Below are 23,161 nucleotides of genomic sequence, written 5' to 3'. Positions count from 1 at the left end.
TAACATCCAACCAAACATATCCAGCCAACAACATCCAATCAAACATATCCAACCAACAACATCCAACCAAACAAATCCAACCAACAACATCCAACCAAACAACATCCAACCATCAACATCTACTCAATAACATCCAACCAAACATATCCAGCCAACAACATCCAATCAAACATATCCAACCAACAACATCCAACCAAACAAATCCAACCAAACAACATCCAACCATCAACATCTACTCAATAACATCCAACCAAACATATCCAGCCAACAACATCCAACCAAACACATTAAACCATCAACACATCCAACCAAACACACTGAACCAACATCAACCAACAACATCCAACCAAACACATCCAACCATCAACATCCACTCAATAACATCCAACCAAACATATCCAGCCAACAACATCCAACCAAATAAATCCAACCAACAACATCCAACCAACAACATCCAACCAAATCAATCCAACCAACAACATCCAACCAAACAACATCCAACCAAACATATCCAAACAACATCCAACCAAACATATCCAACAACAACATCCAACCAAACAAAATCCACTCAACATCCAACCAAACATATCCAGCCAACAACATCCAACCAAACCAATCCAACCAACATCCAACCAAACATATCCAACCATCAACATCCACTCAACATCCAACCAAACATATCCAGCCAACAACGTCCATCCAACAACATCCACTCAATTAAACCAACACATCCAAGCAAACACACTGAACCAACATTCAACCAACAGCATCCAACCATCAACATCCAACCAAACATATCCAGCCAACATCCATCCAACATCCAACCAAACAAATCCAACCAACATCCAACCAAACATATCCAACCAACATCCAACCAAACATATCCAAACAACATCCAACCAAATAATCCAACCAACAACATCCAACCAACAACATCCAACTAAACAAATCCAACCATCAACATCCACTCAATAACATCCAACCAAACATATCCAGCCAACAACGTCCAACCAACAACATACAACCAAACAAATCCAACCAACAACATCCAACCATCAACATCCACTCAATAACATCCAACCAAATATATCCAGCAAACAACGTCCAGCCAACAACATCCAACCAAACACATTAAACCAACAACACATCCAACCAAACACACTGAACCAACATCCAACCAATCATATCCAACCAACAGCATCCAACCAAACACACAGACTCTGAGGCTGGGGGACAGAAGAGGCTGATTTCGAGGTTAAGGACTGATTCCTGAAGTTTCTTTACACAGATGCAGGTGTGCTGTGATTGGACAGTAAGGAGTTAAACTTATCAGTCTGAGTCTTCACAGAAACACTGAATCGATTAATAATCAATAATGATCAATATGGCAAGTCGATGGTTCCGTCATGTGATCAGCAGGACCTGTTTGTCTCAGCTGATCCGATTAGAGTCTGAATCAGCTGTCTGTCTGCTGACATCAGCTGATTCTCTCTCACACACACACACACACACACACACCATTACATGCACACACTGACACTCACACACATACACACCATTAAATGCACATACTGACATACACACACACAATTACATGCACGTACTGACACACAGACACACACACACACACACAATTACATGCACATATTGACACACAGACACACACACACACACACACACACACACACAGTGTGTTAATAAAGACTTTATTGTTGCAGCTGATGAAGTCGGCAGTTTGTTTTCGTGACACATGAAGCCGAGTTTATGTTGAACACGTCGACACGAAGGCAGAACAACACGAGTCCTCTCAGTCCGAGTGCTCTTAACGAGTCCTCTCAGTCCGAGTGCTCTTAAAACGAGTCCTCTCAGTCCGAGTGCTCTTAAAACGAGTCTTCTCGGCACAAGTCAGTCTGAGTTCAGGAGTTTGATGGTCGGACTCCTCCCGCTCATCAGCGTCCCTCCTCCTCCTCGGCCAATCACATGTCAGACCACAGGATGGTCTTGCTTCCTTTCTCCACACTGGCCACGTACGCTCCCGAAGGTGACCACGACACCGAGTTGATGGCAGAGCTGCAAAAAACAACAACAACAACAACAACAATAATAACAACAACAACAACAGCACCAGGTCACAGAGTCACTCTGATGTTCATCTTTATTTCACCTTCAATCAACGAAAAAAACATCAAACCACAATCAACTATAATATGAGATGGTAAATAAGTACTATTAAAAAAGTTAAATAAAGTACTCTTATCATAAAGTTAGATAAATTATTATAAATATAATAATAATTATATAATAAAGTTAAAGTACTGTTGTAATAAAGTTAAATAAAGTACTATTATAATAAAGTTACATAAAATACTGTTATAATAAAGTTAAATAAAGTAGTGTTATAATAAAGTTAAAGTACTGTTATAATAAAGTTACAAAAAGTACTGTTGTTATAAAGGTAGATGAATTACTGTAATGGTGACAGTTATATTACTTCATCTATTCTTCGGGATAAGTTGGTTCTTACTTGTGGTTTCGGTCCAGAGTTCGGTCAACTTTCCCCGTCAGAACATTCCAGATGTACAGAGCTCCTTCAGCTGATCCTCCCGCCACATAGCTGCCGTCAGGACTGAACACAACAAAACAACCGACCAACAAACAAACAGCCATAAAACAAAACAAACAACCATACAAAACAAACAAACAACAACAAAACAAACAACCATACAAAAAACAAACAAACAACCACAAAACAAAACAAACAACCATACAAAAACAAACAAACAACAACAAAACAAACAACAACAAAACAAACAACCATACAAAAAACAAACATACAAACAAACAACAACAAAACAAACAAACAAAACAAACAAGCAAAACAAACAACCATACAAAAAAACAAACAGAATCAGGGGTCTGAGATTACCGCCAGACTAAAATATAGAGGTCAGTAGATATATACAGTATATGTACTGACTGACAGTATATATATATATACAGCAGCAGGAACGTGATACCCAGAGTATATTTGTATACTTGTATAGATATATATACACACACATATAAATACTTGTATATTTATACATTTGTAAGGAGGACAAATGTGTGAGGGACTCACCTGAACGTGACTCTGGTCCAGTCGGCTCCACACTTAAAGCCCTGAGCACTAAACACACAGGACAACACAGTCAGTACTACACACCTGCAACTACACACACACCTGTGATTACATAGTCAGTACTACACACCTGCGACTACACACACCTGCGAATACACACACACCTGTGATTACATAGTCAGTACTACACACCTGCGACTACACACACCTGCGACTACACACACACACCTGTGATTACATAGTCAGTACTACACACCTGCGACTACACACACCTGCGACTACACACACACACCTGTGATTACATAGTCAGTACTACACACACCTGCGACTACACACACCTGCGACTACACACACCTGCGACTACACACACACACCTGTGATTACATAGTCAGTACTACACACCTGCCACTACACACACCTGCGACTACACACACACACCTGTGATTACATAGTCAGTACTACACACACCTGCGACTACACACACACCTGTGATTACATAGTCAGTACTACACACCTGCGACTACACACCTGCGACTACACACACACCTGTGATTACATAGTCAGTACTACACACCTGCGACTACACACACCTGCGACTACACACACCTGCGACTACACACACACCTGTGATTACATAGTCAGTACTACACACACCTGCGACTACACACACACACCTGTGATTACATAGTCAGTACTACACACCTGCGACTACACACACCTGCGACTACACACACCTGCGACTACACACACACCTGTGATTACATAGTCAGTACTACACACCTGCGACTACACACACCTGCGACTACACACACACACCTGTGATTACATAGTCAGTACTACACACACCTGCGACTACACACACACACCTGTGATTACATAGTCAGTACTACACACACCTGCGACTACACACACACACCTGTGATTACATAGTCAGTACTACACACACCTGCGACTACACACACACACCTGTGATTACATAGTCAGTACTCCTGTCCTATCGTGGTCCAGCTCACTCCTGTCCTATCATGGTCCGGCTCACTCCTGTCCTATCAGGGGCCAGCTCAGTCACTGTCCTATCAGGGGCCAGCTCACTCCTGTCCTATCATGGTCCGGCTCACTCCTGTCCTATCAGGGGCCAGCTCAGTCACTGTCCTATCAGGGGCCAGCTCACTCCTGTCCTATCATGGTCCGGCTCACTCCTGTCCTATCAGGGGCCAGCTCAGTCACTGTCCTATCAGGGGCCAGCTCACTCCTGTCCTATCATGGGCTGGCTCAGTCACTGTCCTATCAGGGGCCGGCTCACTCCTGTCCTATCAGGGGCCAGCTCACTCCTGTCCTTTCAGAGGCCGGCTCAGTCACTGACCTGAAGGTCTGGCGGACAGCGTTGGTGCGCAGGTCGATGATCTTGACCAGGTCGTCTCTGGAGCAGGTGAGCAGCTCGGTGCGATCGTGGTTCAGGTCCAGAGACGTCACTCTGCCCAGCAGCTCCAGCTCCTTCACGATGCTCTCGGCTCTGACACAGAACATGTATTAAGACATACTGAACATGTATGACAACATACAGAACTACACAGCATATTAAGACAACATGGTATGTACGTAACAACATGTTTTCATTAAAAATCACCCGACGAACCCGTTTATCAGCCACAAACTGTAAAAACACAAATCACATTTGGATTTTCAAATTTTCTGATGGTCCTTGAACATTCATGTGTTATCACCCAGGTTTGTGACACAAATTTCCAGGACCGTTCCAGGTTTTTCCATGACCGTACGAGCCCTGTTTAGAGAAGACTTCATACCTGATGTCCCAGAATCGAACCTTCTTGTCGAAGTGTCCGCTCATGACACACTGCTCCGTGCACACGATGTCGTTACAGCTGGAACCTGCAAACACCGTCTTTGTACCTGCACAGGCGAGACACCACAAGTGAGGACAGGGGACGAGGTGAATTACATCACCTGTCCAAACTGGCCATTCACGTACAGACTTTGTTGCGGAGGTCCCACAGTTTGAGGGTTCGATCGTAGCTCCCTGACACGATCCGAGTGTTGTCCAATAGGAAGCGAGCTGACAGCACCTTCCCACTGTGACCTGTCAGGGTGTGCTGCAGACACACACACACGCATTAATACACACACACACACACGCATTAATACACACACACACACACACACACATTAATACACACACACACGTGTTAATACAAACAAACACACACACACACACACACACACAGACACACACACACACCAGCAGCAGGTGCCATCATGGTCTCCTGGTCTCAGCAGCAGAATGAGATCAGCACTCAGGCCCCGCCTCCTTAGCCCAACGCTCCATCCTGATTGGCTATCGGAGCGTCATCACTCTGAGTCTGCAGGGTCTCTGTGCAAACTCGCTGTGATGTCACATCCTGTTTGTCAGCAGCTGCTGGGACCATCACTGCAGCACTAGAGCATGATGGGAGCTTAGAGCAGGGGCTGCTGGGAGCCAACATGGCTGCCGGAGGGGGACCCGAGATTCAGACCTTTTACAAGACATCATCGACCAGGACACCGACCTCCACTGAGCCGCCGCCAGGACGACCTGAGAAGGACTCAAGAAACAGCACCACCGAGCAGCCGGCAGAACGACCTGAGAATGAGCGCCACTGAGCCGCCAGTAGGACGACATGAGAACGAGCGCCACTGAGCCGCCGCCAGGACGACCTGAGAACGAGCGCCACTGAGCCGGTGGCAGGACGACCTGAGAATGAGCGCCACTGAGCCGGTGGCAGGACGACCTGAGAACGACCTGAGAATGAGCGCCACTGAGCTGGTGGCAGGACGACCTGAGAACGACCTGAGAACGAGCGCCACTGAGGCGGTGGCAGGACGACCTGAGAACGACCTGAGAACGAGCGCCACTGAGGCGGTGGCAGGACGACCTGAGAATGAGCGCCACTGAGCCGGTGGCAGGACGACCTGAGAACGAGCGCCACTGAGCCGGTGGCAGGACGACCTGAGAACGACCTGAGAACGAGTGCCACTGAGCTGGTGGCAGGACAACCTGAGAACGAGGGCCACTGAGCCGGCGGCAAGACGACCTGAGAATGAGCGCCACTGAGCCACCAGTAGGACGACCTGAGAACGAGCGCCACTGAGCCGGTGGCAGGACAACCTGAGAACGAGGGCCACTGAGCCGGCGGCAAGATGACCTGAGAATGAGTGCCACTGTGCCAGCGGCAGGACGACCTGAGAACGACCTGAGAACGAGCAACACTGAGCTACCGGCAGGACGACCTGAGAACGAGCGCCACTGAGTTGCTGCCAGGCTGACCAGTGAGACAGACAAAAGGTAAAATATGTTTGATCAAGTACACTGAGGTGTGATTCACCTGGAGACAAAGACAGATTGAACGACTGACAGACTCAGAGACTTAGAGACTCAAAGACTCACCCTCAGTCTGTAGTCCTCCACAGTCCAGATCCGACTGGCAAAATCATTTGATGCCGCCAGCAGGTACGAGCCCTGAAAATAAACAACAAATATCAACAAATTATATATAAACAACATATACGTATATTAACAAATTATAAATAAATTCAGGAAGTTTGTTAGAATTTTTAGTTTTTGTTGTGTTCAGCTCGGATTTTGGGTTGTGACATGTTTGTTAGATTCCTTCAGCTCTCTGATTTTATTTAATTTCTTATTTACGACATCTATCACTCGTCTGTCCGTCCTGTAGAGGGATCCCTCATCATCCTCTGCCGCTCTTCCTGAGGTTTCTTCCTTTTTTTCCCGTTACAGGGGTTCTTTTTGGGGGTCTGAGGGCAGAGGGAGGGTGCCTGCTGTAAAGCCCTCTGAGGCAAACTGTGTTTTGTGATAATGGGCTCTATTAATAAAATTGACTTGACTTGAAGGTTTGACCTGAACAGTCCTCACTCATGATGTCATGACACCATTCAGCCGTCAATGTTTTTAAACACAATCACATATTTTGCATGTTTTCACGTGTTATTTTGCATTTGAAAACAGTTTTGAAGTTCATATTGATGAGCTGAAGAGATTCTGATCAGATCGGATCGATCAGGAATAATAATGACAGTAACAGACCGAAGTTTTAATGTCTGTAAAGAGTTCTTAACATGATGTGACCAACGTCACATGTTCTTAACATGATCCAACCAATGTCACATGTTCTTAACATGATCCAACCAACATCACATGTTCTTAACATGATCTGACCAACAAAAGGGGAAACACTCACAGCGCTGTCGAACTCGATGCTGGTGATTCCAGCATTACTGCCAGTCAGAGCTCCTTTAGGCTCACAGCGACCTGAAACACAGAGACACGAGTCTCAGAGTGGACACACAGAGCAGGGACGGGTCTCAGAGTGGACACACAGAGAACAGAGACGGGTCTCAGAGAGGACACAGAGACCAGATGATGTCAGACTGCTGTAAACGTTTAGAGAAGGACTCGTTATAAAAACAATCATTTCATACGGACTTTAAATCAGGAGGATCAAACTTGGTTCAGGGGCCACAAACGGCCCCATCTGATGTCAAGAGGGCCGGACCAGTAAAACCATTACATAGTAACCAGGGTCTGTCCTGTCCGTCTCTCCTGTCTGTCTCAGTTGACTCACCGGCAACCACCTCCCACAGCTTCACCCTGCGGTCCATCCCTCCTGTTGCTAAGAGACGAGAACCGGGGCTGAACTTCACGGCGTTCACCTCTCCGTCATGAGCGTCCTGAACACACACGTAAACACAAACACACACATGTAAACACGTGAACACACACATTTTGAACCAATCAGATTGTCTCTTTTTTGGGTCTCAGGTTGAAAACTTGAGATCAGCTCCTCCCCCTCCTGCTGCATCCTGATTGGCTGTCGGAGCATCATCACTCTGAGTCTGCAGGGTCTCTGTGCAGACTCGCTGTGATGTCACTTCCTGTCTGTCTGTCAGCAGCCGGGACCATCACTGCAGCACTGGAGCATGACGGGAGCTCAGAGCAGGGGCTGCTGGGCGCCAGAGGCAGCAGGAGAGGATTCTGGGTAATCAGACCTTTTACTGCTCATCACTGACCAACGCCATTACATCGGGGCCCCCGGACAGGTGGGCCCCGGACAAGTGGGCCCCGGACAAGTGGGCCCCGGACAGGCGGGCCCCGGACAGGCGGGCCCCGGACAGGCGGGCCCCGGACAGGTGTGGCGGTCACTTACGAAGACGTGCAGGGCGGTGGAGGGGACGCGGACCTCAGCGCAGCCTCCTGTTGGGGCCTCAGTGTTCTCAGGTGAAGTGCTGAAAGAGTTGGCAGTTCGACGCCTGCTGGGGAAGAAGAGCAGCGTTACTAACACACGTGTTAACACACACACACACACACACGTTTTTTCTTTCCACTTACTCTGCGTTTTGTAAACATGAGACATAATTATCTCATAGTCATTTCAAACATAATTTCAGCATCACACATGATGTGTTCAAGGACCCTTGGAAACTTGAAAATTTAACAATTTTTATCACCAAAAAACCCCAAAAAGAAACGGCAAAACCTTTTGACATAAAACTTTCCTTCCAAACTTGTTTTGTTAAAGAAACAAATAGAAAAAAAACTCCAAAACTTCGTTTCCTTATTGTCACACCACGATCAATGTCTTACTCACATCCAGAATTTTTTCCAAAACTTTCATTATTTTTTACTAGTTCTATGACTTTTCCAGGACTGGAAAATGTGATGGTGAACTTCCATGACTTTTCCAGGTTTTCCATGACCTCGGGAACCCTGAATATACACATGTTCATATGGACATGTGATCACCCTCTGTGAGTCCTGACATGCGGCACATTCAGGATCCACCAACCAATCAGCTGCAGTCGCTGTGACCAGAGCTGTAACACGTGTCGTGACGTTTATACAAACACGCCTTCACACGCTTTGAAACTAAAGTCTTCACGTTACTGCGTGACGCTAACAACAACAACCACAACAATAACTATAATAATAATAATAATAATAATAATAATAAAAATAACAACTACAACAATAACTATAATAATAATAATAAAATGAATAATAATAACAACCACAACAATAACTATAATAATAATAATAATAAAAATAACAACCACAACAATAACTATAATAATAATAATAAAATGAATAATGATAACAACCACAACAATAACTATAATAATAATAATAATAAAAATAATAATAAACGTGTAGGTTGTAGGTGTTTATAATAATAAACACCTACAACAGTAACTATAATGATGCAGTCCCAGCAGCTGTGTGTCCTGTCAGCGATCAGAGTTAACAGATTGATAAACTGATGATTTTAACAACACACAAACTGGGTGAGTCTCTACTGCTACACAACAACTGATTATTATTATTGATTATTATTGATTTAATATAGAGATTATTACCAACAATTATCTCACCACAAAGTTCACACTGTTCACACTGACGGCCAATCACAGGGCTCAACTCTCTAGCGCCATCTATTGTCTGCATCTATGGCAAAGTAAAGGACACATGAGGTACGGGTACAGAGACATTTGGACGGATCTGACCCCCATTTAAAGGCAGAATAAATTAATCCTAACAAGCAGTCAGAGTGAACAGGTGGACACACACTGTCCTTCACCTGGAGAGGGGGGGGGCGAGTCCAGGCTGGACACACTCAGACATGCTGCAGACAGACAGATGGACAGACAGACGGACAGACAGGTGGTCAGTGAGCGCAGAGATGTGGACACAGGAAAGACAGTCTCACAGCTACATACCCAAAGATGTTAGAGATGGAGTCCAGCAGTCCACCAGGAGGAGGCTGGGACATCTTCTTACTGCAGAGACACAAGACACATGACATCAGAGACATGAGGACAGACACATGAGGTCAAAGACAGAAAGACAGAGACACGAGGACAGAGACATGAGGTCAAAGTCACAATGACAATGACATGCGGACAGACACATGAGGTCAAAGACAGAGACATGGTGTCAGAGACACAAGGACAGAGACATGAGGTCAAAGACAGAGACATGGTGTCAGAGACACAAGGACAGAGACAGACATGGTGTCAGAGACACAAGGACAGAGACATGAGGTCAAAGACAGAGACATGGCGTCAGAGACACAAGGACAGACTCTTCAGTGATATAATTTAAAATCCAACAATAATTTCTGTTTTACTATTTCTGCCTGATGAATTTGTCAGTGTTTCCTCTACACTCATTTAGGAGTGGCGGCCCGCCACTCCTAAATCCTACCCGCCGCTCCTTCAAATGCCGTTTTTTCTTTTGGTTGTTTTTTTTTTTAAATTGCAAATACACCACCGCCGCATCACAGCACAGTCCTGCACTGCGTTGGGTGTCGCGAGTGCTGAGGCAGATAACTATCTTGCTCTGTATCTACTCTTTGGGGTAGATACCCCCCCCCCAACAGAACTAACTGGTGCCGACGTTAATTGGCTACTCGCATCCAGGCATCAGGTCGGAGAGTCAGAGGAGTGTCGGCTTGAAAATAGCGTGCAACTTACCGGAGAAAAGGTAGACTTATTAGCTTAAGAAAACTTATAATAGATTTTATTAGTTAAATAAACAAAACACAGGCTATCAGGCTGGGACCCTAAATGGGTTGAAAAAAATAAATAAAAACATAAATAAAAATTATTGTTTCTATTTGTAGGTGAAGCCTGACTTGAGAAACAGGCTGCAGGGGGATCACCTTGCAGCCTGTATGCTGCTGAGCATCAGCGGGCCTCTTGGGGAATTTCCGTACAACAGAGCCTTAGAGCTGCTCTACAGAAAACCAAGAAAAATCCATTGTTCTGAGCCTGGGTGCAAACTTTGCCACTGATTACAGCCCCATCAAGAAATTATTATTTATTGTTTTTACTATTTTATTGTTGAATTTTTGTTATTATTTTTACATTCAGCCTTTAAAAAGCGTCAGTTGTTTACGCCGCCACGGCTCCCCGGAGAGCCTGCCCCCGCTGCTGAAAAAAATCCTAGAGGAAACACTGTTTGTAATTCTGAAAATAAACAACTACCATAATAAAATAATAAAAAAAATAAGAAAAATAATTTGCACATATTTTTCAAAGGAAAAAAGGCCAAAAACATTTTTAAAAAACATTTTAAAATATCTTCTTTTATAAAGAATGAAAATGCCAAAAATCAATAACGTTTTCATCATTCAATCAGCGATCAATGATTGTTATTGTTGACAGATATAACAGGGACGATCAATGACTGTTATTGACATCTGATGTTGTTGTTGATTACAAATGTAACACATGGAGACACACGATGCCTCCGTCCCAGTTTCCCCAAGTGTCTCTCTGTTTCCTCAGTGTCTCCCAGTGTCCCCAGCAGACTGTCTCACCTGGGAGTCCTACTGACTGCTCTGTTAGGAGACGTCTCTCCACCCCCCTTCCCTCCGTCTTCTGCCAGGACCTCAATGTCGTCGTCTCTGCGGACAGACAGTGAGGACAGAGACACAGTAAGGAAAGAAGACAGACACAGTTAGGACATAGACACTGTGAGGACATAGGACAGACGGTTAGGACAAATGACAGACACAATGAGAACAGATGGTGAGGACAGAGGACAGACACATTGAGGGTTGGTAAATGGTCAGACAATGAGGACAGAGGACAGGGGAGAAACGGTGACAACAGAGGACAGGTACTGATGGATCGATGGATGGTCAGGCAGTGAGGACAGGGGACAGACGATGGGAACGGGGGTACTGATGGGTCGATAGATGTTCAGACAGTGGGGACAGACACAGTGAGGACAGGGGACAGGGGTACTGACGGGTCCAGGGGCAGTGGCTCCTTGGCGGCGTCGGCGAGCTCCTTCTGCAGTTTGGCCTGTCTGCGTCTGAAACAGTGACATGATCAGAGAGCGCCGTGAGACACCCCAGAGGAGGAGGAGGACACCGTGGCGTCCGACCGTCCCTTTCCCCATACCTGCTGTCCTTCTCATTCTCGGCGTTGAGCTTGTTGGCCTCCTGGGCCTTCTCGGCCATCCAGCGGGACACCAGCTCCTGGTTGTCCTCTGTTGTCCTCCTCAGTTTGTCCTCCAGAGCGGAAAAGGTGATCTGCAGTGCGTCATATTCGTCCTTCAGCGTCTGATTGGCCCGCTCTAGGTCCTACGGGGGACACAGGACAGAGAGGATGGTGAGGACAGACAGGACAATGATGACAGAAGGGACAGGGAGGACAAAGGGGACAGAGGGGACGATGATGAAGGTCTCAGGTTGAAAACTTGAGATCAGCTCCTCCCCCTCCTGCTGCGTCCTGATTGGCTGTCGGAGCATCATCACTCTGAGTCTGCAGGGTCTCTGTGCAGACTCGCTGTGATGTCACTTCCTGTCTGTCTGTCAGCAGCCGGGACCATCACTGCAGCACTGGAGCATGATGGGAGCTCAGAGCAGGGGCTGCTGGGAGCCAGAGGCAGCAGGAGAGGATTCTGGGTAATCAGACCTTTTACTGCTCATCACTGACCTTCATCACCCTGACCCAGGGCCTGGTTCAGACTTCCTTCTTGAATAAAGCTTACAGTTAGGGCTGGCTCAGACTGTCCTGTTTGATAAGCTTACAGTAAGGGCTGGCTCAGACTTGCCTTGAACCAGCCTCTAAAAAGGCTGATATAGGTTTCGTCTCCTGGTGTGTACCTGTCAGGTCCAGGTGAGGTGTCCTACCTGCAGGAGGCTCCTCAGCTCCCGACAGTCTCCCTCCAGACCGGAAATCTGCTGCTGGTACTCCGCCATCCTGAAACACACCATCATCATCATCATCATCATCATCATCATCATCACCACCATTATTATCACTATTATCATCACCCTTATAGTCACCATGATCACCATTATCATTACTATTATCACCATTGTCACCACAATTATTACCATTATCATCACTGTTATCATCACCATCATCACTATTATAACCATTATCATTATTATAACCATTATCATCACTACTACAACCATTATCATCACTATTATCACTATAGAGCGGTGAAGGGACGACGTAGTTTTCTAGGCCAACCAGGAAGTTAGCATCGCTCTGGTGTCCTCGTCACAAACCTGATGGGATTTTTGAATGGGATTTTCAGTTGTTGCCAAAAATAAGATCTGTGATGAACACAAGTTTATGAGATTTACATGTGTTGTTCAGCGTGATCTTCACAGATGAATGCCACTTTGTGAGTTTTGAGGCGTAAATTAAATCGCCAGACATGCTGCTCTGTGTGTGTGTGTGTGTGTGTGTGTGTGTGTGTGTGTGTGTGTGTGTGTGTGTGTGTACCTCTGCTCGTTGTTCTGGATCTCTCGGTCCTTCTGTTGGATCTGGTTGTTCAGTTCGATCACACTCTGAGCCAGCTGCAACACAAACACACACACTGAACATGTTTCCAGGACTCTCCAGGACTCTCCAGGACCAACTACACAAAGGACAGTGAGCCCTGTGATTGGACACTGAGCGTCCGGTGGGACACATTTAGGACTGGACAGGACATCAGGAGACAGATGGTCTGTGTTCCTGCAGTCTACGTGTGCCTGAGTCAATTCGAGACGTGATCTGTGTCGTATTTTAATGCTTTAATGCACACTCTACGTTTTTACATACTTTAAATAACATAAGAAGTAAGAATATCTTTGGCGAAATATTTCATCCATTTGTGGAAGAGAATGACACCCAGAGTCGCATCTGATATCTGTCTGTCTCTGCAAAGTTATTATATAGTATAATAACAATATAGTTAATAATATAGTTATTCCCTGAGCTACCACCTTATCGTGGTGGAGGGGTTTGCGTGTCCCAGTGATCCTAGGAGCTCAGTTGTCGGGGGCTTCATGCCCCTGGTAGGGTCACCCATGGCAAACAGGTCCTAGGGGAGGGACCAGACAAAGTGTAGCTCACAAGACCCTTATGATGACAACCAATGGTCCGGAGTTCCCCTCGCCCGGACGCGGGTCACCGGGCCCCCCCCCCTGGAGCCAGGCCTGGGGGTGGGGCTCGATGGTGAGCGCCTGGTAGCCGGGCCTTTACCCATGGGGCCTGGCCGGGCACAGCCCGAAGAGGTGACATGGGACCTCCTTCCCGTGGGCTCACCACCCGTAGGAGGGGCTGTAGGGGTCGGGTGCAATGTGAGCTGGGCGGCAGCCGAAGGCGGGGACCTTGGCGGTCCGATCCTCGGCTGCAGAAGCTAGCTCTGGGGACGTGGAATGTCACCTCTCTGGTGGGGAAGGAGCCTGAGCTGGTGCGCGAGGTTGAGAAGTTCCGACTAGATATAGTCGGCCTCACCTCGACGCATGGCTTGGGCTCCGGAACCAGTCTTCTCGAGAGGGGATGGACTCTCTTCCACTCTGGAGTTGCCACTGGTGAGAGGCGCCGGGCGGGGGTGGCAATACTTATTGAATGAGAGGGTAGCCTCCCTCCGCCTTCAGGTTGGGGGACGGATCCTGACTGTTGTTTGTGCCTATGGTCCAAACAGCAGTTCAGAGTATCCACCCTTTTTGGAGTCCTTAGAGGGGGTGCTGGAGAGTGCTCCTTCTGGGGACTCCCTCGTTCTGCTGGGGGACTTCAACGCTCACGTTGGCAGCGACAGTGAGACCTGGAGGGGCGTGATCGGGAGGAATGGCCCCCCCGATCTGAACCCGAGTGGTGTTTTGTTATTGGACTTCTGTGCTCGCCACAGATTGTCCATAACTAACACCATGTTCAAGCATAAGGGTGTCCATATGCGTACTTGGCATCAGGACACCCTAGGCCGCAGTTCAATGATCGACTTTGTAGTCGTATCGTTGGACTTGCGGCCGTATGTCTTGGACACTCAGGTGAAGAGAGGGGCGGAGCTGTCAACCGATCACCACCTGGTGGTGAGGGCTCCAACGGTGGGGGAGGACGCCGGTCAGACCTGGCAGACCCAAACGCATTGTGAGGGTCTGCTGGGAACATCTGGCAGAGTCTCCCGTCAGAAGGAGCTTCAACTCCCACCTCTGGGAGAGCTTCGACCATGTCCCGGGGGAGGCGGGGGACATTGAGTCCGAGTGGGCCGTGTTCCGTGCCTCCATTGCTGAGGCGGCCGACCGGTGCTGTGGCCATAAGGTGATCGGTGCCTGTCGGGGCGGCAACACCTGAACCCGCTGGTGGACACCGGCGGTAAGGGGTGCCATCAAGCTGAAGAAGGAGTCCTATCGGGCCTTCTTGGCCTGTGGGACTCCGGAGGCAGCAGACAGATACCGACTGGCCAAGTGGAGTGCGGCGGCGGCAGTTGCCGAGGCAAAAACCCGGACCTGGGAGGAGTTCGGCGAGGCCATGGAACACGACTTCCGGACGGCTTCTAAGAGGTTCTGGACCACCATCCGGCGTCTCAGGAGGGGGAAGCAGTGCTCCGTCAACACTGTGTATGGTGGCGACGGGGCGCTGCTGACCTCGACTCGGGATGTTGTGGATAGGTGGAAGGAATACTTCGAAGACCTCCTCAATCCCACCGACACGCCTTCCATTGGGGAAGCAGGGCCTGGGGACTCGGGGGTGGGCTCCTCTATCTCTGGGGCTGAGGTTACCGAGGTGGTCAAAAAGCTCCTCGGTGGCAGGGCCCCGGGGGTGGACGAGGTCCGCCCGGAGTTCCTCAAGGCCCTGGATGTTGTGGGGCTGTCGTGGCTGACGCGACTCTGCAACATTGCGTGGACATCGGGGGCAGTGCCCTTGGACTGGCAGACCGGGGTGGTGGTCCCTCTTTTTAAGAAGGGGGACCGGAGGGTGTGTTCCAACTACAGGGGGATCACACTCCTCAGCCTCCCTGGTAAGGTCTATTCGGGGGTACTAGAGAGGAGGGTCCGCCGGATAGTCGAACCCCGGATTCAGGAGGAGCAATGCGATTTTCGCCCCGGTTGTGGAACTGTGGACCAGCTCTGGACCCTTGGCAGGATCCTTGAGGGTGCGTGGGAGTTTGCCCAACCAGTCCACATGTGCTTTCTCCGGGAATATGGGGTTTCGGACTCCCTGATACGGGCTGTCCGTTCCCTGTATGACCGGTGCCGGAGCTTGGTCCGCATTGCCGGCAGTAAGTCAAACTCGTTTCCGGTGAGGGTTGGACTCCGCCAGGGCTGCCCTTCGTCACCGATTCTGTTCATAACTTTTATGGACAGAATTTCTAGGCGCAGTCAGGGTGTTGAGGGGGTCCGGTTTGGTGACCTCAGGATTGGGTCCCTGCTCTTTGCAGATGATGTGGTCCTGTTGGCTTCATCGGGCCGTGACCTTCAGCTCTCACTGAATCGGTTCGCAGCCGAGTGTGAAGCGGCTGGGATGAGAATCAGCACCTCCAAATCCGAGACCATGGTTCTCAGCCGGAAAAGGGTGGGGTGCCCCCTCCGGATCGGGGACAAAGTCCTGCCCCAAGTGGAGGAGTTTAAGTACCTCGGGGTCTTGTTCACGAGTGAGGGAAGGATGGAACGGGAGATCGACAGGTGGATCGGTGCAGCATCTGCAGTAATGGGGACTCTGCACCGGTCTGTCGTGGTGAGGAGGGAGCTGAGCCGAAAGGCAAAGCTCTCGATTTACCGGTCGATCTTCGTTCCTACCCTCACCTATGGCCACGAGCTTTGGGTAGTGACCGAAAGAACAAGATTGCGGGTACAAGCGGCCGAAATGAGTTTCCTCCGTAGGGTGGCTGGGCTCTCCCTTAGAGATAGGGTGAGAAGCTCGGTCATCCGGGAGGAGCTCGGAGTAGAGCCGCTGCTCCTCCGCGTTGAGAAGAGCCAGATGAGGTGGCTCGGGCATCTAATTAGGATGCCTCCAGGACGCCTCCCTGGTGAGGTGTTCAGGGCACGTCCCACCGGTAGGAGGCCCCGGGGAAGACCCAGGACACGCTGGAGTGACTACATCTCACAGCTGGCCTGGGAACGCCTCGGGGTCCCCCGGGAAGAGCTGGACGAAGTGGCCGGGGAGAGGGAAGTCTGGGTTTCCCTGCTTAGGCTGCTGCCCCCGCGACCCGACCCCGGAAGAAAATGGATGGATGGATGGATTATTAATTTTTTTAATAGATCTTTGATAGTTTCTTGTTCTTCCTGTCTGACTACAGTCTCTGATATAGGGGCGTAACGGTACACAAAAATCTCGGTTCGGAAGGTACCTCGGTTTTGAGGTCACGGTTCGGTTCATTTTCGGTACAGTAAGAAAACAAAATGCAAAATATAAATGTGCTAGTTGTTTATTACGCACTTTTGTGCTTTTAACAATAGGAACATTAGCCTATACAAAGCTAGAATTCTGCTCAAAAATATAAATACAATATTCTGAAATGTAGATATTTTGAAAAACAAAATAAAAATAAATAACATTGGCTCAGACTTTTTCTTTAAAAAAAAAATTTCTCCATCTGATGTGCAAAATTGAACAGTTGCAACACTGAACAGTTTCAAGTTGTTGCTCAGATTAAATAACATGAATAAGGCTCAGACTGTTTCTTTAAAAACAAATCTTTTCTCCATCTAATGTACTATGCTCGTCTTTCTCTTCGTTGTAGCGATGTTCACGCGGGGGTGGTGCCGTTTCAAATGAGTTAACAGGTTTGACGTGTTTTGCTAGAAACATACCCGATCTCGGATGAACAATGTCGGCAAACCACTTTGGTTTTATCAACCTCTCTTTGTCCCTGTTTATATTTCACCGGGAAGCCGAAGTGTTCCCAAACGGGAGACCTTAATGTCACGGGAGGGTCCTCAAGCTCTGGCTTATTGCCAATGCTAGCGGCATCAGCATTAGCCATGACGTCCACTACAACTGCTGTTTGTTGTGTCTCGGAGTGCGCAACTGCGCATGTGCGGCTGCAGCATGCTCTGCTCCACAACGTGCGGTCCTCTACTTAATATGTCCGTGTGGAAACTCGTTCGGTACACCTCCGTTCCGAAACGAGCACCCCGTACCGAAACAGTTCAATACAAATACATGTACCGTTACACCCCTACTCTGATATGTAAGAAAACTGACTGTTAATAAAATAAACTCAGCGGCAAACCTGGAATTATGAGTTAAGTCACCTCAATTGAGAATGTAAGCTGACGTCATTAGACTAATGATTCATCATACTTCTGTCATATAACGTGAAAATCTAAAGCTATTTATTTAACAGTGTTAAATTAGTGACATCATCGAAGCCTGGTGCTAAACCCAGCTCCGTGTTTCACTCAGTCAAACTCAGATTTAATAAATCAGTGGCAGTAAAAATGTGTCAGTGGATGATTTCAGATGCCGTCAGCAGAGTGATGGAAGGGGGAGAGTATAGTCTGGATGAGGGAGAGTATAGTCTGGATTAGGAGGGGTATAGTCTGGATGGGGGGGAGTATAGTCTGGATTAGGAGGGGTATAGTCTGGATGGGGGGGAGTATAGTCTGGATGAGGAGGGGTATAGTCTGGATGGGGGGGAGTATAGTCTGGATGGGGGGGAGTATAGTCTGGATGGGGGGGTGGGATTAATCTGCAGTGTTTCCTCTACACTCATTTAGGAGTGGCGGGCCGCCACTCCTAAATCCTACCCGCCGCTCCTTCAAATGTCGTTTTTTTTTGGTTTTTTTTAATTGCAAATACACCACCGCCAAGATCACAGCACAGTCCTGCACTGCGTTGGGTGTCGCGAGTGCTGAGGCAGATAACTATCTTGCTCCGTATCTACTCTTTGGGGTAGATAGCACCGCCCCCTCCCACCCCCCAACAGAACTAACAGGTGCCAACGTTAATTAGCTACTCGCATCCAGGCATCAGGTCGGACAGTCAGAGGAGTGTCGGCTTGAAAATAGCGTGCAACTTACCGGAGAAAAGGTAGACTTATTAGCTTAAGAAAACTTATAATAGATTTTATTAGTTAAATAAACATTCGCAAAATATTGATGGCCAGCTAAGGCTACGTAGCTTAAGTTAATTGGGCCCGGTACCAACTCAACTCAGTGTCGCTAACGTGAGTAAACTAATTGATAGCATTAAGCGATATACACGCCATAATGTAACTGCTGACTGCATTTTCAGATGAGCTTGTTCAAATATTTTTCAAAGAAGAGAAAGACACCTGATGAGGATGGCGCTAGTCAGGTATCATTAGCCTTTTTACTGACTCAAATTATGATGGTTAGGTAAAAAATTATGTTCACACTTGTAATCAAATGTGACGTGAGTGTAAATTATCTAACGTTAATGTTTTATGTAATCGTATAAGACAAGTAACAGACAGGGAGGAGCAGTGCAACAAAGTGAAGGAGAGCAGAGTACAGGAGGGGGAGTGCCGAGTGAAGGAGCAGGAGAGCAAAGTGATGGTGCAGGAGAGAGAGATGAGAGGAGAGGAGAAAAACATAAAGGGAAACACAGGCTATCAGGCTGGGACCCTAAATGGGTTGAAAAAAAAAATAAAAATAAATGATTGTTTCTATTTGTAGGTGAAGACTGACTTGAGAAACAGGCTGCAGGGGGATCACCTTGCAGCCTGTATGCTGCTGAGCATCAGCGGGCCTCTTGGGGAATTTCCGTACAACAGAGCCTCAGAGCTGCTCTACAGAAAACCAAGAAAAATCCATTGTTCTGAGCCCGGGTGCAAACTTTGCCACTGATTACAGCCCCATCAAGAAATTATTATTTATTGTTTTTATCATTTTATTGTTGAATTTTTGTTATTATTTTTACTTTCAGCCTTTAAAAAGCGTCATTTGTTTACGCCGCCACAGCTCCCCAGAGAGCCTGCCCCCGCTGCTGAAAAAAATCCTAGAGGAAACACTGATCTGTCTGCTACGCCGGGTATTTTACACATTTCTAAACCCTGAAAAAAGAGCTTTTTGTGCTTCCTGTGCCAATGAGCAGCTCTCGCAGGAATGGCCTGCAGCTGTCTCTGAGGACATCACGTCCTGAGTGTCTGCAGCTGTCTCTGAGGACATCAGGTCCTGGGTGCCTGCAGCTGTCTCTGAGGACATCACGTCCTGAGTGTCTGCAGCTATCTCTGAGGACATCACGTCCTGAGTATCTGCAGCTGTCTCTGAGGACATCAGGTCCTGGGTGCCTGCAGCTGTCTCTGAGGACATCACGTCCTGAGTGCCTGCAGCTGTCTGTCTGAGGACATCACGTCCTAAGTGTCTGCAGCTGTCTCTGAGGACATCACGTCCTGAGTGTCTGCAGCTGTCTCTGAGGACATCAGGTCCTGGGTGCCTGCAGCTGTCTCTGAGGACATCACGTCCTGAGTGTCTGCAGCTATCTCTGAGGACATCACGTCCTGAGTGTCTGCAGCTGTCTCTGAGGACATCAGGTCCTGGGTGCCTGCAGCTGTCTCTGAGGACATCACGTCCTGAGTGCCTGCAGCTGTCTGTCTGAGGACATCACGTCCTAAGTGTCTGCAGCTGTCTCTGAGGACATCACGTCCTGAGTGTCTGCAGCTGTCTCTCTGAGGACATCACGTCCTGAGTGTCTGCAGCTGTCTCTGAGGACATCACGTCCTCTGTGATGGTGTGACTGACCTCTCCTCGTTTCTTGTGCAGCTCCGTCAGCTCCTCCTGGTGTCTGATCCTCATCTGAGACATCTCCTGCTGCAGGACGTCACTGCTGCGTCCCTCTGAGGACAGACTGGGGGACAACACCAGGGGACACAGGTCAGGGAGGACAAACCAGGGGGGACAGGTCAGAGGACACAGTTCAGGAGACACAGGTCAGACGGTGTGGACTTACTTGGCCTCGTGTCCTCTTTGGACATCATACTTGTCTGTCTGGTATCTCTCAGAGAGGACAGCCTGCAGGTCAGACTTCTCCAGCAGACGGTTATCTGAGGGACAGACACAGATACAGAGATAGAGACAGACGCAGACACGGAGAGACTTAAACTATCTGTCCACACACTCAGAGTGTGAAACACAGTGTAGGGCAGGCAGAGACAGACTCACACTGGAGGACAATCTCCTCGAAGGCCTGTCTCTGGACTCTGTCTCTGAGCTTCAGCTGATCTGAGATGTGTCTCTTCCACGGACACTCGGCCCGCCGCTCCGCCATCACCACCTGCCAGGGTGACATCATTGTGACATCATCACTTGTTGTAAAAATGTCTGAGATGTGTCTTCTGCCTGAGGACGTCTTCTGTCTCAACAGTCTGCCCATTCATTTGAATGGTGAAAGTCAGAAAAGTGTGTGAATGTTGTATATTATGAGCTGAATATTTCAGAGTGTGAATGCTGTATGTGTGAATGTTGTATATTATGAGCTGAATATTTCAGAGTGTGAATGCTGTATGTGTGAATGTTGTATATTATGAGCTGAATATTTCAGAGTGTGAATGTTGTATGTGTGGATGTTGTATGTTATGAGCTGAATATTTCAGAGTGTGAATGTTGTATGTGTGGATGTTGTATGTTATGAGCTGAATATTTCAGAGTGTGAATGTTGTATGTGTGGATGTTGTATGTTATGAGCTGAATATTTCAGAGTGTGAATGTTGTATGTGTGGATGTTGTATGTTATGAGCTGAATATTTCAGAGTGTGAATGTTGTATGTGTGGATGTTGTATGTTATGAGCTGAATATTTCAGAGTGTGAATGTTGTATGTGTGGATGTTGTATGTTATGAGCTGAATATTTCAGAGTGTGAATGAAGTTGAAAATGTGGAAGGAGAAGAGGAGTGAAAAGGTCAATGTTGGTGTGCAAAATAACAACATTCACACCAGGCTGGAACAGAAGGATCTGCAGGTCACATGACTGGAAACACGTTATTGATTCTGAGACTAGGTATCGATCTGATTCTGTCAATGATCAGTTGATTGATCGTCGGCTCTCTGATGATCAGTCGATTGATCGGAGAGTGGGACTGACAGAAGACAGACAGAGACAGACAGAGAAGACATAGACAGACAGAAAGACAGAGACATCTGGAATGAGTCAATCAGGTTCAGGATCATCGGTTCACTAACACTGAGGTCGATTTATTGATTATTGGTTGAGTCTGAATCAGTAACGATCATCACGTGATTAGCAGCGATTAGAGCTAGCAGCTAATGCTAAAAGAGACGCTAACCTGTATTAGCATGTGATGCTAACGGGAATCTCAACACAAACAGGAAGACACCGAGCTCACATGCTAACGAGCTAACATGCTAACAGTGTGGCGGTAGTTCAGTAAAATCAGCACACACACACACACACACACACACACACACACACACACACACAGAGAGAGAGAGAGAGAGAGAGAGAGAGAGAGAGAGAGAGAGAGAGAGAGAGAGACCCGTGACTCGACATGTTAGCCTCTTAGCCTCGGAGCTGCTGTTTATACCGGGAGTTAAATAAAGTTTCGGACCATGTACCGGAGTCTCGGCTGTGTGAAGTGTGTCCGCGGGGCCGCTGTCTCTTCGCGGTGCTTCACGGTGCCGCCGTTACACGCTCCGGTTCCTCTTCCTCACCGACAGCAGCAGCTGCAGCTGAAACCCGCTCCCAAACACCGTCGCCATTTTGGATCCTCACACACACTTCCGGGAGGGTCGCGCCAAGATGACGTCGTGTTGAAATACCCGCCAGTGATTTACATAAATGTGTGTGTGTGTGTGTGTGTGTGTGTGTGTGTGTGTGTAATTATAAGCAGGACAAAATACTTTGACAACTATATACGTACATATTATGGTCTGGATGGTGGTCTTGGTTGTGCTGTTGCTGTGGTCCTGTCTGAGGCTGTGCCTGTATTGTGCCATGGCTGTATGTTACATTACATGTTATCATAAATTGCATTTTTAATTTTATTTCTATCACTAGTGTTATGTTATTGTATCTCTCCCCCTCTCTGCCTCTTATTTTTATGTAACTTTGTCACCTACAGTAATTTAATTGTTATTTACAACAACTCATCTGTCCGTCCCAAGGAGGGATCCCTCCTCAGTTGCTCTTCCTGAGGTTTCTGCCATTTTATTTTCCCTGTTACATTTTTTTTGTGAGAGTTTTGTCCTGAGTCTTTGTTCAGGTCCGAGCACAGAAGGATGGACCTGTGGTAAAGCCCTCTGATTTGTGATAATGGG

The 23,161-nt window shown here is 47.6% G+C and overlaps 1 protein-coding gene and 3 non-coding genes across 7 annotated transcripts; all 4 read right to left on the bottom strand.

The window, feature by feature from the left end:
- Positions 1–1,692: 1,692 nt before the first annotated feature.
- atg16l1 (autophagy related 16 like 1) lies at positions 1,693–22,629 on the bottom strand. 4 transcript variants are annotated; one of them, XM_088078368.1, is made up of 21 exons: positions 22,453–22,629; positions 21,049–21,160; positions 20,837–20,930; positions 20,629–20,734; positions 13,439–13,512; positions 12,832–12,901; positions 12,098–12,279; positions 11,943–12,008; positions 11,509–11,595; positions 9,905–9,964; positions 9,766–9,810; positions 8,338–8,440; positions 7,756–7,861; positions 7,372–7,442; positions 6,561–6,632; positions 5,109–5,229; positions 4,924–5,029; positions 4,482–4,631; positions 3,119–3,166; positions 2,525–2,626; positions 1,693–2,070 (listed from the first exon to the last, which is right to left on the bottom strand). In XM_088078368.1, the coding sequence occupies exons 1-21, from the start codon at positions 22,453–22,455 to the stop codon at positions 1,977–1,979; spliced, it is 1,872 nt and encodes a 623-aa protein (XP_087934494.1). In that variant the 5' UTR covers positions 22,456–22,629; the 3' UTR covers positions 1,693–1,976. The 4 variants fall into 4 exon arrangements, with proteins under 4 accessions (XP_087934494.1, XP_087934495.1, XP_087934496.1 ...); XM_088078369.1 differs by having other exon boundaries at positions 22,460–22,629; XM_088078370.1 differs by lacking the exon at positions 9,766–9,810 and having other exon boundaries at positions 8,338–8,443.
- On the bottom strand, positions 5,403–5,671 carry LOC121964727 (small Cajal body-specific RNA 6). The gene has a single exon (XR_006107400.1).
- Positions 7,945–8,201, bottom strand: LOC121966663 (small Cajal body-specific RNA 6). The gene has a single exon (XR_006107612.1).
- LOC121937810 (small Cajal body-specific RNA 6) lies at positions 12,379–12,635 on the bottom strand. The gene has a single exon (XR_006105203.1).
- Positions 22,630–23,161: the final 532 nt, after the last annotated feature.

The sequence above is a fragment of the Plectropomus leopardus genome, chromosome 6, assembly GCF_026936395.1.
Source record: "Plectropomus leopardus strain MGB_pleo_1.0 chromosome 6, ASM2693639v1, whole genome shotgun sequence".
NCBI classification, from domain to species: Eukaryota; Metazoa; Chordata; class Actinopteri; order Perciformes; family Serranidae; genus Plectropomus; species Plectropomus leopardus.
This window is presented reverse-complemented; position numbering and strand designations above follow the sequence as displayed.